Raw genomic sequence first — 16,754 nt, forward strand, 5'->3', positions numbered from 1 at the left:
ACAGATTCAGATTATTTCCAAGAAGTTGATGCTCTCTAGAACTAAGTTGCTCAAAGTTTTGCTTGAGCAGGTTTATCCATCATTTTGAGGGGAAAAAAGGTTCGTATGAAACTTTACAAGCACTTTGCTACACGTAAACAGAGCAACTCTTCCCTTCCTATTTTCTTTTTTTTTTTTAAACCAGCTTTTGGAAGAATTTCTGTGTAAGCTGAGTAAGAACAGTCACGTCACCTGAAAGTCAGTGAGTGAGTTTATTAAGCTCTTTTGTCCAGACACCTGCATTGCTTTAATCAGTGGGGACCAGCTGGATTGGTAAACATCACAAGAATAGAAGACAGACAGTGCAGCTTCTCTTTGATGTATTCTGGCAATTTATCATTTTCTCCATACCTAGAGAAAGGCAAATAAAGCACAGAAAAATATTAGATGCTTGAAAGAATTTGCATCTGGACAGTTTATTTCAAAACTTGCCTATAAATAGGCAAGCCACTAAGTCAAGGACATTTTAAGCACATTAATTGGAGCTTGAAGGCTTAAATCTAGGCTTCCTTTCCCTAGATGTATTCTGAAGTCTTTCAGATCAAGAAAATACCTAAACAATGTTTAAGCTGCAATAATATCTGAACAGACTGTATCCTACTGGCTCAAGCTTTGCACGGCAGCATGCTACTCAGCGGTTGTATTTGTATGGGAACTGCCCACTGTCCAAAGTCCTCAGGTGAAGCTTTGCCTATGCATCAATGTCAACATCTTATCTCCCTAATCTGGCAGTATCTTAACAGCAACAACACAAATATTAAAACTTTGCTTTTCTCCCCCTCCTGCCTTTAAATACTGCACATGAATAGTGGCTATACTCTGGAGATCAAGTAGATGCATTCCCTGCTGGTTTTTTATTCATTTATTTATCCAGAGCTCAGTCAAAACTGTATGGGTTTCTCTTCAGTAAGCTTATATAAGCTAATCAACTGAGAAGTGATTGAAAAGCTAAGTTCTAATATTTCCAAACCAAAATGAATAGCAGCTATAAAGTTAAAGTATACCTTATGTCTGTCTAACAGCCTTGCACTGACAGGGAACAACTATTCTTACAGCTGTAATAGACTCACCTCGTTCTCTGGCCATCTGGAGATGTGTAAGTGATAGAAGAAACACCTGCTTGGGCTACTAGTTGGGATCCATCATTAAACTGAACCCATACTGCTCCACTGGTCAGCTAATGAGAGAAATTGCATTGTGATTTGAGGACATGGAAGACTACATACCTAGAATTTTTCTAACAATTGAAGTGACTAAAGTCTTGTGGTCAGTCTTTTAAAGATCGCATGTGTACTACTTTGGAGTACATAGTCTCACACAGTCTCAAGAATCAGACTTCCTAAGGCTTCAGATACCTTTAGTCATCCTTTTAAGTCAGAGTTAAATAAAGAGGTAGCTTCAGTTTAACCACCCCATATCAAATAGGACCAAACATAAAATAGAAGGCCCATTTGTGAGAGTTCACAGCCATATACATTTTCGAGTTTGTTTTTATATATAAACGGAAACTTTCTGTTAGGACAGGAAGCTTACTCCATCTGGATTGCAGAGAACCATTTTTGAAATCTAAAGCTGGTCTTACAGAAAAGCAGAGGAAAAGTTTCTCTGTGAGGAAACAGCTTTTTCTGTTGTATAGGCAGATTCATTCTAGTACAGATCTGGTACATACCTGTTAAAGACACTTTGTCATGACACCTTTACACCTACATTAGCAAACAGACCAAGTTTAACAGCTTCAATTTTTTGCTAGACTCAAATGTAAATGACAGAAAATACTGAAATAGGCAATAACCACCACAGGAAAACTGCAATAACTGAAATACTTCAGTATTATTTTGGTTTCTTCTACTTATCTAGTTCGGTGTGGTATTTATCCAAGATACATATTTGGAAGGACCCTGCCACATACCAGTTTTCAGATTTAAACCATACCAGAGCACATCTGAATGTATCCCTCCCAAATAAAGTTTAAAGTTAATGACTTAAAAATATGTATCTCAAGTTTAATAGGAAAAGCACAGACTCCTCTCCTTTATCAGTATTCATTTCTCACCTGAGAAGCCCAACCAACATTTTTCACAAAGACGGATTTCAAAAGTTGGGCTGTATTTGGGCTGCATTCTGTCTGATGAACAGAGGAGCATGTAGTTTCCACGGTATTAGTCAGGAACGTAGACTTTTCAAATGACACCACCTAAAACCCAGAAATACATAGTATTAGCAGCCTTAGTATCAATCAACTGATTACATACCAACTACAGTGGTCAATTAACACCTGTTTTAATACAGACAGGTTCAGCCTGTATGCTTCACTTACCAGCATTACATGATGAAAACCCCACAGGGTTTCGTAAGACCCTCTCAGTATTACAACAGATCTTCCTGCCCCTTCCCTATCCTCAAAGGGCACAAAGCCTTGTTGGCTATACATATAAATGTATTTCACTTACACAATTTTATACACACTAACACTTGATTATTTCGGAACAGCCGCCTCAAGTGCTAATATTCTTTGTGACTACCATTTGATATACAGGCCTGAGGGCACATTGGTGCTCTCCAAAACAAACTGAAGATGCACCATGTAACATGAAACACTTTCAAACTATGTTCTCAGGAAGAATTTGTGGTAAAGTTTTGGAAGATTTTGGGTTTTTTCAGATGATCTTGAACCCACCTATCAAAAGTCAGTTGAAATCAAAGTTGACATTTCTAGTCAATATGCTCACAAATGGCTAACAAAAGCTTCCATCCATGCAAACATAATTCCATTAGTTCAAATAAACTAGCAATATTTGAATTCCTACCGGACAGCAGTGTCCACTGTATATTCTTGTGTACTTACAGAAGGAGGGCAGTTTGGAGTTTGAACTGGAGTAGATCCAGCAGCTCTATTTCCATCCAGTGCCACAACTTCTTTTACACAGTTGATACTGTCCAGCGGTGGAGGTGCTACAGCCTGTGGCGATTCAGTATTGCCAGGTTTTCTGGAAAAATAACAAGAAAAATTGGGAAAGGGTCTGTCCAAAAGAGACTAATGAAACACGTGAGGAGACGCAGCTTTTCTTTCAGTTTACCATGGACTGCAGAAAGCACTTGACAGCACTGGTCTTCTGCACAGTTCTTTTTACACATGCTAATTGTTACCCTGTTTTAGTCCACACCTACAAGCGTATGTTGCCCTAGTATCAAAGGAGGCTTTGCGGGTCCAAAATAAGGTGTTCATACATGCTTTCAAGTTAATATTTATCTTGCTAGTGGCTATAAGCCTCTGTTAAGCAACCCTGGCTTCTGCAAACATTAGGCTGCTTAGTAGAAAATACTTATGCATTTGAATATTCCAAGTGAAAGATACTACCTTCCAACAATTATTGGAAAAAATGGAACACTTGCACTCCTTTTTTCTTCTTCCAAAACAGCAGATTCCAGGGCAAGGCATATACGATGTCCCTGGAATTAGAAGGGGCTTGTTAAAGACTTTAATTGAGAACAGAGTAACTGTTTCATACACGTTTAGTGGGGCAGGTGAGCCTATGCAAGGAAATGCTTTTTTCAATGGTACTGAATATTGGTAATAGCTGCACTCATGTACGATGGAGGCAATTCAAAAAGCTATACTACAGCAAGACTTCTTCATAACTGCAGCATATCTGGAATGATGCTCTTAATAATCACATCTCCTCCCCTTTCAGCAGGACTGACGACCCCCGAATTCTAGTCCAGAAAGTAACAGAACATCAGGAGGACCAAACAGGAAATTTGTATTATATTTTTACTGTTTCCTAAGTTCATCAACAGAAAAAAATTACTCTTGTGACTTCTAATTGGGTGCCATGAAACAAGAGATGGAAAGCTCAGCAGGAAGGCTAGTTAGACACTTGGCAGGTTTTTGTGTTTGGTTTTTTTTTGGAGGGTTTTGGTTTTGAACTTGTATAAAGCAGCTTCATCTGTTCTGTTCAATCATTTCACCAGATAGACAAACCTGCTTTACACACTAGTAAGCATTTCCTTTATCAGTCTTCATAGCAAGGCATTGTTACTGTTACCTCCACATAGATATTTGCTCTTTGTCATCCCTGCTTATTAGTGTAATGAAAACTATGAAAAGCGACATCAGAAGCACATTTATGAAAAAGAAACTGAATTCTCGGAAAGTTGCTTTGCACTGGAAAAGGCCTCTATGAAACAGTTTACCTCATTCGCATGATCCATATAAACTTGTATTTCCTTCTTCAAACCTGCTTCGCTTTCTCCTTTCAAAGTGAAGGATTTCCCCGATTTTTCAATCACACGAGTTACACCAGCTGTCTTATGTATCTTTGCTCCTGTGAAAAACAAAAAGGTAAAAACTTAGAGTGTGAATTTATAAGATACCAGCATCTAAAAAGTACAGATTTCTGCCATTACATTCTACTCTACTGAAGTGTATCTCACAGAGTTGATTACTGCAAGAATAAAACCACTCCTTCATAAGCTTTATGTCTGGCAGAAATAAATAGCCACTTAAATTGACACTGGGACATTAATGGAATGCCCTCTATGGCCAAAGATCACCACTTAAATGGGCAGAATAATGCATTTATTACATATTTTAAGAACTACCTTTCTAAACACTAATCTGAGACAAATCCGACGTCTCTAAAAATTGGTTAGAGTAGGCTCTATCGTATTTTAGTATGGTTTTAAAAGAGATACCCATTCTTTCAATAGCAGTTCTACACTGAATCCCAGAGCTGTTGTCTTTTTTTTGGTCATAAATCCTGTTGGGGTTTATCTATGCATGTAGCAAATCAAAGCAGTTTATAGTGAGAAAACATCTGTCAGTGCAGTCAAGTTTAGAAAGGGCAGAGCTGGAAAAGGCAGCCAACTGCTCTCTCTAGTGAGTGTTCCTGGTAACACTATTACCTCCTTAACATTGAAAGCTTGAGAGCAGAGTCCCATCTTTCACTAACCAGGTCAGCTATCAAATGCAGATGCAAAGAGCTCATGAATAAAACCAAGGTGTAATTTAAATAACACTTTTGCAATGTGTATTCCCTGAAGAAGTTATCAGTGAGGAACTAACAAATAATAAAGTCATCTGCAGGTGCTAGAATAAAGGTAGAATGGCAGAAAAAAAGAGTCTCTTCTTCAACCCAAATTGTTTATTTTGTAGTGTTTGGGAATATTTTAGTGCAGCTTTAATAACATGCTATAACTATTTGCATAATTACCAAAATGAATACATACCATCATAAAAACAAATTTCAACATCCGCGGTGGGTGAATTTTCCATCAACATGCACTTGGCATATCTTGTATAGAACGTAACTTTGGGGGTTTTTGTTCTTACCAACTGCACAAACTTGGCTGCATACTGGTATTTTTTCCAGTACTTTTCTAAAAAAGAAGAAATTTAAAACTTTTTGGTAGAAGTCACCAGACTAAACCCTGTGCACCAGCCTGGAAAGAAGTAATTTAAAATATGTATTACTCACAACCTTCAGCTATTTAGTATTTAAGTACTTCACGGAAGTACGTTCAAAGAAACTGGCTTATTTCCACCAACTTGAAGTGTGCATCTTAAAACAGCTTCACATGAACAGCTTCAATTAACATAGTTCAGAACCTAAATGACAGCATAGTGCTGCATATACCATTTAACTAGATACTGTAGTCCAGCTGGCTTCCTGGCTTTAGGTAAAACCTGGCTTTGATCTCTAATTAGCAGAGAAGTCTGCTTGCCTCAAGAACTTATACAGTCAGCTTATATTTGTTCTTCATCTGTCTACATTAAATGCTCTGTCAATGCTTTCAAATATGTATATATATTCTTCCTTTTTCTCCCCCAAGTTACGAATATTAGGAAGCACAACGTAAAGTTGCTGATTTTAAAATGACTTGATAATATTTCTTCCCCTCTTATTTAAGCAGCTTCCAATATGCACAAGAATAGGAAGGATTTAATTTCAGTACACTTAGTACACCTCATTGTAAATGGGTGACTCCTTTTAACTTCCACACAAAATGAATTAAAATCCTTCCTTGAGAAGTTTCAAAACACAGTTTCCAGTTAAACTGTAGTTTGAAGCTTATTCTGAAAGGAGTTTTAACTTCACAATCATTTGAAAAGTAGTGGCTAAAAGCTAAAAAGTCTCAAACAAGATTCACTTAAACATCACATTCATCATAATAAATTCCAGGTTACCTGGCAAGTTGTCAAAATTATACATAGAGATGCCTTCAGGAGGAGCAGGAGGTCTGGCATCAAGAAGGAAGCCTCTTCCTTCATTCGGATGATAAACTGCAATCTACGAAAAGGGAGAAAAAAATGCGGTTACAGTTGCAACTTACTACAGCACTCCCGACTGTTAACAGGTATGGAATTAAATCCTAGTTTAATTAATTACCGTAATTTGCCATGACTGCTCTATCCCTTTAAGTAATTATTTAACACCAGCTGTTTCTCAACAATAGTTCACCTATTGCAAAAGTCAAGTCCAGTTTTGCTCTTTAATAATTGCTTGCTACCTACGTCTGTATAGCTGTACTATGGGGGAAAAAGGTTTCCCAGATGTGCATATGTAAACATTGCATCTCCAAGCAAATGATCACTTCAATGAAAAAAAACCAACAACAAACTGTGAAGGAACAGAATACTCCAAGCCCTTTATACAACACTGAAGAAATTGAAAGCATACTCACTGTGTTTCCATCACAAGATATTCTGAGAACTTCTTTCACAAGTTCTTGCGAATGGTGTTCTTTTAGAAACTCCATACACACTTCCCCAGTATCTAGAATGCTCACCTAAAATATATTAAATATACGAGTTAAACAAGACGACTGGTACTTTTGCTATTAGTGCTCTTAAAACAGAACACTTCAACATGACTGAAGGTTATAAGCCTGGTCAGTGGGGGTGGGGCTTCTTGAGTGACAAATCAAACACAGACAGGTCAGATCTATTATGTTCTTTTTTAAAAGAACAAATAGGGGTGTGAGGGGAAACCTGACAGGATAAGTGAGACTATAAGAAATGGAACAAAAGGCAAAAGGGAATGAACTAACCCAAAAATTTATGTGAACAGTAAGGATTAATAAAATTTGTTTTCCTTTCCTACCCACAAGATGGGAGAAAGCAGCACTATAGGAAAGATTCACGTTTTCACCTGAGAGCAAGACTGTTTTCATTTCTAATCCAGTTATTTATCTAATCTGTAAACGTGTTTGACATAGTTAAAATCTTCAATGCAGCTGTACAGCTAAGCAGTACAGAGTTTTAGAACTGTAGGAAGTATATATGCACTTAGTATTTGTTATGTCTACCTATGGTTTCTTTGCTTCTAAGCTAAAAGCAATGCCATGTCACTGCAGGAACTGACTACAAGTATTCCACATGCGAAAACTAAACTGCATTTTACTAATCTATAATGTAATTTAAAGTTATATTTTCTAAGAACAAATGCTTCTAGTTTACCAAGTGATTTTTAAGACATAGTCACACTGTATTGAATAGTGAAGTTGTTTCCCTTTCAAGAACTGATACATACCACTGCATTTTTTGTTTTTTGCCTGATAGGTTTCAGCCTGTGAGCGTTGAGAGGTGACACTAGACTTTGCAGTGTAGGTTTCTGATGTGCTGGAGGTTCTTTGCCCCACGTTTGGTTTTGTTCTGAAGTTGACCAAAGGCCACATGTAGAAGATGATGGTTGGATTTTCTCAGATTTGCAGAGAACTCCTGGGATGTATGTCTTTGGGTTTCTCTGGTTTAAAGAATGTGGACAGTCACCGGATGCATCGTGATTCCTTATATCTTTTAAGGTGTTCCATGCATTTCTAGATACATCTTGCTGCACATCCAGATGATATCGAAAACCTCCATGTGCATTACTGTTTCCTATTAGGTCTGCAGGTGGTCTCAGTGGAACTGAAAGCATCGTAAAGGTACATTGTAGATTCAGAGTCAGAAGAAAAAAAAATGCTATTGTGTTTTTACACACTTCTCAAAAATATCATCTTAGGAGGCTTAAGTGGAGAATGGGATTTCTTTAATCCTTAGTCCATATCATTAGGCTATGACTTTAGTACGGTTCAATACCAATGCTAACAAAATTGCAGTGCTACTTAAAATATACTATTACTAGATTTCAGCTAAGATGGCCTTCAGCCTTAACACATATCCACTCCTTTTGCAAAACCATTTATAAACAACGTACTGATTTCAAATAGATACTTAAACAAGAATTAATTTACAAGAATGTTTAACCTGTTGAAACACAGTTTACTTGGCACTCAGATAACCACTAGTACCATTCTTACCTAACTAGTGTTTTAGCATCAGAGATTTTAGCAATCAAGATGTTAAATGAATGCTCTAAACCTCTTGTTTTATTTCTAGTCACTTGTTAAAAGACAAAACCCTGGTTTGATATTTAAACCTCCCATAATTGCTTCCCTTGTTTTGATACGTAAGCCTTTCACCAACTTTCACCTCACTCCTCCTGCCATGTGGCAGGACAGTTGAAAAGAGACCAAAAAACCCAAATAAGATTATTCAGACCATATGTCATATTATTCCAATTCCCTCTAGACAGGGAGGGAAGGAGTCCAGTAATATCAAAACAATGGCAGCCAGAACAGATTTGTGATTTAGTTTTATGATTAAATTACATTATTTGTAAATGATGTAACATGACGCATGACAAGGAACACCATCCCTTCTGTGTCTTTTGTTTTCTCCTCCACCTCTCCGTCTGCAGTCTCATTATCTTTCTCATTCACCAAGGTCCCATTTTCTACTAAGGCATATTTGTACGGCTAAATTAACAGGGCTTTTGAGTCACCTGACAATCTTTTGTCATGTATTTACTTACACATTTCAGGTCACAACTGACTCATTATGGCAGGTTCTAGAATTTGTTTGGGATTTTTTCCCCCCATCTTCCAACCTCCCCTCCCCCTTTTTCTAAAATACTAGAAGAGAATGACCTCACTTTAGGAAGCTAAGTATACAAATTCAACGTACAATGTCTTCACTCTCATGAAGGCAGTTACATACAATTCTTTATACCAAGACAACAGCTTAAGAGGAACACCTAGCTACAAAACCTTCTAACTTCCTGTCTCAGGAAACACATTTGTGACAGCTTTGACAAAAAGAGAAAACACAACAATGGTTTCAATGGGATATTTTGTGCTCAGTTATGATTCTACAGATTACTGATGCTGGAAATCATTATGCCTCTTTCAACAGCTGTGTCAATTTTGTTGTTCAGTGACAAGTCACTTTAGGGCGTCCTGTGCTTTTCATTCCAGAAAGCTGCAACGATATACAACTTTTGACTGCAAAAATACACAACTGATTAGTAACACACCATTTGTTTGCATGCTTCCAAGCCACTGCTGCATTGTTTCAGTATGGGACTTCTGCTCTAACAAACCAACCTGGGGCTTCACTGGGCAGAGATAATTTGAGCTGCAAAATAAAAGTTACACATGTAACCAAGATTACATCAAAGACACTTGCATAACAAAAGCTAGAGTGTTACAGCTGCAGAAACCACAATGCTTTTAGAATATTTAAGAAACACAGGTGGCATTTTGCAGCTCTAGACAGCAAAGAACATTCTGCTTTTTTCATCAGAAATGTTCATTGGGTAAAGCATAAAAAAAAAACCTGTTTCCAAATGGAATGAAAAGTTATTACTAATTTTTAGCACAAATTTAAGCCTGTTAGCTTGGAACTGACATATATGAACAAAAATAGCTATTGATAACGCTGCCAGCTGTGGCTGTTCCTGCATCTAGTTCTTAATTCAGAGTCTAGGACACAGGGATGATGCCCTGTGGATCTCATTCAGCATTAAGAAATATGCAGCTGAAATACAATCTTATCACCTAAAATAATTTGAGTTTATGTAAAATATAATGAATCCCCAAAATTGCAAAGGTGGTTTTTTTTTTTACCAGCTTTTTAGACCATGACATATAAATAGTGACAGGTAAACTCAAACTGTAATCCATATGTTGAAGAATAAAGAATACACCCATAACCAGTTTCTGCAGAATCACTGATCTCTTGTAAATTCACACTAAACTCCTGTGAGTTTTTCTACCCCTATAGTCTGTCCTTGTTTGTTCTTTCTTCTTACAATGATCATTACTTCACTAAGGACTCAGTTCTCCCCCCGCCTCCCCCCTGAATATAAGAATCTAATTTAGGTCTTAAAATCTTCCATTTAAGATTGTCGTGCAAGTTAACTATAGATGCAAGAGGCTTTCATATAATCAACCATGTAAAAAAAAGTAGTTACCGTTTAGTTAATCCCCATACTCATATTAATATTCTGTTACATTTGCATTCACCATGCCTCTATGAAGTCATGGGGAATACAAGTGAGCATTATGTTAACATTTGCTTAAATCATTTCTTGATTCATCAAACATTTCTCAAACTAGAAGGAATGCACATGTCCATTGAACTTGCTGAACAAAGCTTTACGTCAAACACAAATAGTCCAGAAAAACCTCTTCTTCCATTTACTTTTTCTACAAGGCAGAGTGCTCATCTGCCTTTTCCCTGAACTGGTTTACAAAAAGAAAGACACATGAAACCATCACACGAAGCTGCCACTTCTTAACGTGAAGAGAAATGCAAGAACTAAGATATGCAATAGTCCTTGTATTAAAAGAACCAGAAAGCGTTCTGTCTGCTGATGGAAAAAACCAAAGCAAACTTCTGAGCATCAACTAAGTTTATCACAAAGAAGGGCTCTTGTTGCCCCTGAGGCAAAGATGAGGCCTCCAACACACAAGAAGCATCCCAGCACCACTTGCAGGTTTGACACCTGAAACCTGAACTGGTTTGAAACCTGAACTGGTTTGTATCAGCTGGACAAGTCCATCAATGTACAGCAAGTAGTCAGTTTTTTTTTCAAAGATACTACAACTGAGGACAGAAGCAAGTGTCAGTTATCTTGGAGTGTTATTTTCCTTTCTGGTACACCAGTTTAATAGTCCATCACTTCATCTTGTATTTAATTTGGGTTTTTTCTTTACCTTGTTTAATCATTGCAGGAAACAAAAAAAACCCCAAATAAACAAAAACAACAAACCTCAAAACCAAACAGAGCACAAGGAAAAACGTCAGTAATGACACTCTGAATGCCTTCTACCCTAGTCTGGGTCTCTTCTGCAAAGAATTTACAAGGCTCTCTAATACAATTACTGTGGGAAAAGAAATACTCAACTTGCTGCACATAGAAATAATAATAATAGAGTATAAGCTGGATAAATAAAAGCTATGACCTAGCTAGCTGATGTGCTGTATCTATGAACTTTAAGATACGGACAGTGCGGACGTAAACCTGCAATAGCATCAACTATGCTCTCTTCTATGTGGTATATTCAATCTACAAGTGTAAGGACTTTGGGCACTTACTACAGCTTACAGAAACAAAATCATGCATTTAATATATAAGGCAGCTGTAAACTTAATTTCAATAAAAACTGATTCTTACTGTGGTTCATCTTTTACAGGTGGAGACAGTTGTCCTTCAAAAGAACCAGAACTACTGGAAATCTTCTCCTTAAATATTTCTCCTATGTCAGTATAGCTGTTTGCAGGTGAAAAACATTCTGTATTTTCCCTTGTTCCTACTTGAGGCTTAGAAAGCAGTTCCAAAGAGTGACATCTCTCAACAATATTCGGTATGCCTTGACTCTGACTATGGGATATGCCAGACCTATCTGAAGAGTGGGCTCTTCGGAGGTAGCGTGAATGTGGTCTCTCTTCAGCAAGTTGCACGGTTCTTCCCCTGCCAGTTACGCCAGTTTCTTTTCCCTGAATTCCCCACTGATGAAAAGAACCACTTCCATCTACTGATGAATTACTACCGGAATTCTTGGTTTTAGGAAAAAAAGTAATTTTATTTGGGAGTGGCTGTCCAACTAACAGCTTCTTCTTTTCCTTCAAGCAACCGCTGGTACTGATGTTGGAAGAGCCTGTGAAGGTTGTAGAGATGGTAGCGTTTCCACTGTCCATGGAGTCTTCCGAAGTTCCCAAATCTTTACTCCGTGCAGAGCTACACCTAGACATAAAGGGATGATCCAACACAGAGGAAAGACTCAAACGATCTGCCGGGTTTTTGCGAAGTAACCTATGTATAAGGTCTTGCGCCTCTCTTGATAAGAAGGCTGGCATTTCATAATCTGCTAATACTACTTTATTCAGCGTGTTCTTGACTGTGTCAGTGTCAAAAGGTGGCTTTCCAATAAGAAGAGTGTAAAACATACAGCCCAAAGACCACACATCAGATTCAAGTCCATGTGGACTCCTTGTGGCTATCTCGGGAGAAATGTAATTTGGAGTTCCACACATGGTGTAATGCTTTTCATGAGGCATTTTCAGCTGAGTTGCTAGTCCAAAATCGGCAATCTTGACGTTCATATTACTGGTGAGTAAGATATTAGAAAGGGTGAGGTCCCGGTGCAGTATTCCATGAGAATGAAGATACAGCATACCCGTGATAATTTGATGCAAGAAGTGTCGGGCTGTCAAAACACAAACCCAGATGTTTTAGTCATATAAGTGAAATCAGAGCAGTGAAAATAGCTTTTTGAAGTCTGATATTGGTCTTGATTTTTTTATTTTTATAATGAGGATGTTATAAGGATGTTTAAGCATCATGCTAAGGAGACTGGAATTAACTTTGGTTTTTGCTTTAAGCAACATGGCATGACTACGTTTTAAGTTCATTAAAACATGCTTTTTCATGCAGTAATCAGATTTGTTTCATTGCTAACAGACCAATGCAAACAGGATTGGAAATATTTTCAGTTGGCCTAAACTTTTTAAAATGAGGTTCTTAAGAATTTAAAAAGTTAAGTTGTTCCTCACTTTCAGAAACAGCAAATGCACAAAATCAAGCACCTTGACTATGTGCAAAATATTAAAAAATACAGAGCACAATCTGAATGTTATTTGTTTCATCATTAGCAAACTGGCAAAGGCTTGTAGCATTCAAATTTCTCAAAAAGTTCTAAGTTCACAATATTGGGATAGCCTTTACATTCAATTATATTAGAAAATCAGGGAGTATTCAAGAGTTTTAGCTTACATCAAGAATAGCAAAACCTCATCCAGGCTGAAACAGCATCATTTATTTATGATGTTGCAGTCACAGCAATTTTAAGAATCATTCTCTCTAGAGCAAACCATTTACAACCCTCTTTCTTCTCTTAGCAGTGGGCAGACAGGTGCCTAACAAATGTCAGCAGAAACCTCTCCTCAAAGGAAGAGGCTTTATGGTAAGTCTGGAAGCAGTAGAGGCAATAACCACTGAGTCCAAATCAGCTGTAACCAGAACAGCTTCTCTGGCTGTGCCCTCAAACACTATACACTGCAGCTTGCTTTGCTGGGGTTTTTTTGTTCATTTAACTATTGTGGTTAGAACACAAGACCACTGAAAGCCTAACTGAAATCCTTTGTCAACTGTAAGAAAATGAAACATTAGTCAGTTCATAAGTGAAATGATTTTTTTTTTTCCCCAACACTTTCTCAAAACACTATTTGAGAGAATAACATAGCCAAATAAAGTTTTAGCATTTCTCTGACAGTGGGCTCTCAGTGAAAGATCGATTTTTCAGTGCTTTCCATAAGAAACTTAAGTAAAATCGTAGGAGAAATTCTCCCCAGCTACCAGTCCTTCAAAAATTCTAGATGGAGTGTCAAATTGGATATTTCCTTGCTAACTCAGTCCTTAGCAACACAGTTAAGTGCACTATCTTCCATTTCCACACACAGCTTGGAACACGGTAAATACTTCCAACAATACCACATAAGGCAAACTATAATCTGGAGGGTTTGCAAACTGGTGACACGCAACACTGAGGTGAAGAGGTGAAGTACAGGTCAAAGGGAGCAGATCTGTGGATGTGAAGTTGCCAGTATTCCTCTGTGGAACTTCCCTGTCTTAACCTACACTTCAACATAACTAAATGTACAAAGGTAAGTTCTGCCTTCTATGTACTTCTACCTTCTAAGATCACTGTCTTTTTTTAAAGCCCAAATAGCACAAGCTAGTGTAAAACAGCACAAACAAAACCAAAAGTAGACAGAAATTCCACTGAATATATGGGTAATAGTGCTTAATCTCTAGATTATCCCGTACCACAAAATTTTAAGCTATAGAAACTGGTTCAGTGATGGCAGTTTTAAATACTCCTTCCCTAGAATTAAATACTTACTGAGTAAGCCAAAAGGTTAATGCAATGAGAGCTACATAGAAAAATAAAAACCCTTACCTTCTTCTTCTGAAAAGGGTTTCTTTCTGTTCTTTATGTATCTGCTCATTTCACCATTGTGACACATCTCAAGTATCAAGTATACGTAGTTGCTATCTTCAAAATAGTTATAAAGCTAGAACATAAAACAATGAAACATTTAAATGTATTTTTTTGACTATCCAGCAAGTCACATATACGATCCTTCTTACAAAAACATGATTCTTACCTCGAGTATAGATGGATGCTTTAGCTGACAATGTATTTTCACCTCATTTTGAACCCTCTGTACCATTCCAACTTTGTGCATGGCTTTTTTATCTATCTGCAAATGGATCACAGAAGATTTTTGAAGCACCGCAACACCGATACAGAAATGTCAGTTTCAAGTGAACTTGACAATTTTCATGTTCAAGGCACATTTGCCTGAAAACTTCTAAATATAAGCACATTTTCACATAGTTTAACCTCATATATGCTTTTCACAAACAAGCATCACAGATAAATGGAGGAAAACACAACTTTCTGAAAGCAGACAAGTGTTAGCATTTTCAACACTAATTAAGAATTTTTCTGAAATACTTATGCAGAGAAACCCAATTCTGATTTTGCCAGGCAGATATGCTAAATATAGTTAATGTTAAAAAGGTGGCTAAACATAAGTATTGTAGATCGTAAGTAAATCTGGCAAAACACCTGTGATGTACAAGCTCCCTTCACAAAGTCTGTCCTGGCAGTAAGGGAAATTTTTCAAGGCATTTTTCCCCAGGACTTCTCCAGGCACATAGATTCTGAATGAAGTTCTTGTGGTCACAAATTTCTTAATTAGAATTATAGGGCTGGCTGGCCAACCAGTGTTGAATATTTGAGCTTAAGTTATTTAACAGCACTGTAAGCATTTCCATTAATTATCAATAGAATCTATTTGGTTGTACTGCATCTTTCAGGATCAAATCCTAATCTAAATATCAGTTACATACAAACAAGCGATCCAGGCATGAATGTCCAATCATGTAACCTCGACGTTGTTCAGTCTCTTGGAAAACAAGAGATTCCCTTGGCTTGCTGCCTTACCATTTTGATTGCCACTTCCAGACCGGTTTTCAGGGATACTGCTCTGTAGACCCCTGCGAAGGAGCCCTTCCCCAGGAGGTTCCCCACCTTGAAATCCTGCAGCACGAACAAACCATAACCGTCAACCCCAGCTTTGAAGCCTGCCCCCTATGCCATACAGAGCCCCCCGCAAGAAATGGAGGGGGAAGCTCCTCAGTCGCCCCAGGGTTACCTGGACGGAGCTCTCCGGGGCACGGCGGCGGGCCCCGGGGCCGCGCTGCACCCCGCGCCGCATCCTCCTCCCCGCACGGCGGCCGGCCTGCACTGGCGCTGGCACTGGCGCTGCCTAGGGCGGCGTGGCCAGCTTCCCGCCGCATCTCCCGCCGCCCCCGGGGGACGAGAGACACCCGCCCCGGCTTCCCGCTGCTATAGCAGCGGCTGGGGAGCGACCGCCGCCCGCCCCGCAAACCCTCGCCCAGGGAACACAAAGCACCACGGGGGCCCCGCGCAAAACGCGCGCCGGCGAAGCTGCCGCTCTCCGACCGGGTGTCATCGCCCCGGGCGCTCCGCCCAGGCCAGGCCCCCGCCTCGGAGCTAGGGGAACGCAGCTCCACAACCCCAGGGCAGGGGGCGGGCTGGCTGAACCCCAGCGGCCCAGCCCGGAGGCGCCCGGGTCCGCCCCGCCACAGCCAGGCAGCAAGGGTGCGGGCGGGCCACGGAGGAGCCGCGCTCGGCGACCACCTCCCACAAGCCAAGCACCCGGGAGAGGGACGAGCCGCCGCCCAGCCTCTGCCCACCACCGGCCCCGCGCTCCCAGCAAATGGCGGAGCGGCCCCGGGCAGCAAGAGGGGGGCTACGCTCCGCACCTCGATTTTCTCGCCGATGCAGGTCGCCATGGCGCCGGCCGCTCTCCCCGGGTCCCGCTACGAGTTCTCCTCAGGACTCCGGCCGCGGCTGCCCATCACGGCACCCTCGGCCGCTCGCCCCGGCCCAGGCCTGCTCGGTCCCGGGCCCCGCGGCCGCTCCCCGCCCCCGGCGCCTCCATTTTGAAAAACCGCGCCGTTACCCCCCCCGCCCCGCCCACAGGTCGAGGCTGCGTCTGACGCAATCGCGTCACACGGAGCCACGCATAGCGCTGCGTGCGCGTTTCCCTGGCAGCCGTTAAGACGCATGCGCGGTTGTGGTTGTGCTGTGGTGGGGCTGAGGCGGGTGCCTGAGGGTCGGTGTCCGGGTGTGTCGCTGGGTTTCGGGCGCTGGCGAATAACCGGTTACGATCGCCCTGCTTGCGGCCCGGTGTCCATCCTCAGAGCAGGGAGAGCCTCCCCGCTGCCCGTGGAATAAGGGGGCCGGCCGTCCCTCTGCTCGCCTGGGCACCTTGGTGGAAGCCTTGCGGTCTG

At 40.2% G+C, this 16,754-nt stretch overlaps 1 protein-coding gene across 1 annotated transcript; it reads right to left on the bottom strand.

Annotated features, from left to right (window-relative positions):
* Window positions 1–163: 163 nt before the first annotated feature.
* PLK4 (polo like kinase 4) lies at window positions 164–16,443 on the bottom strand. Its single transcript, XM_030480691.1, has 16 exons — window positions 16,224–16,443; window positions 15,379–15,474; window positions 14,534–14,629; window positions 14,326–14,440; window positions 11,541–12,573; window positions 9,396–9,496; window positions 7,572–7,948; window positions 6,724–6,828; window positions 6,227–6,329; window positions 5,269–5,418; window positions 4,234–4,364; window positions 3,398–3,489; window positions 2,885–3,026; window positions 2,093–2,233; window positions 1,110–1,216; window positions 164–390 (listed from the first exon to the last, which is right to left on the bottom strand). The coding sequence occupies exons 1-16, from the start codon at window positions 16,251–16,253 to the stop codon at window positions 291–293; spliced, it is 2,919 nt and encodes a 972-aa protein (XP_030336551.1). The 5' UTR covers window positions 16,254–16,443; the 3' UTR covers window positions 164–290.
* Window positions 16,444–16,754: the final 311 nt, after the last annotated feature.

Source organism: Strigops habroptila, chromosome 3 (genome assembly GCF_004027225.2).
Source record: "Strigops habroptila isolate Jane chromosome 3, bStrHab1.2.pri, whole genome shotgun sequence".
Lineage (NCBI taxonomy): Eukaryota > Metazoa > Chordata > Aves > Psittaciformes > Psittacidae > Strigops > Strigops habroptila.

Coding starts and splice junctions, on each gene's coding strand:
- PLK4 (XM_030480691.1), bottom strand. CDS start 16,253: ATGGCGACCTGCATCGGCGAGAAAATCGAG. Junction 5,419..6,226: donor TAATTTTGACAACTTGCCAG/GTAACCTGGAAT, acceptor CTTCTTTTTTAG/AAAAGTACTGGAAAAAATAC. Junction 3,027..3,397: donor TTTCCAATAATTGTTGGAAG/GTAGTATCTTTC, acceptor TTATTTTTCCAG/AAAACCTGGCAATACTGAAT.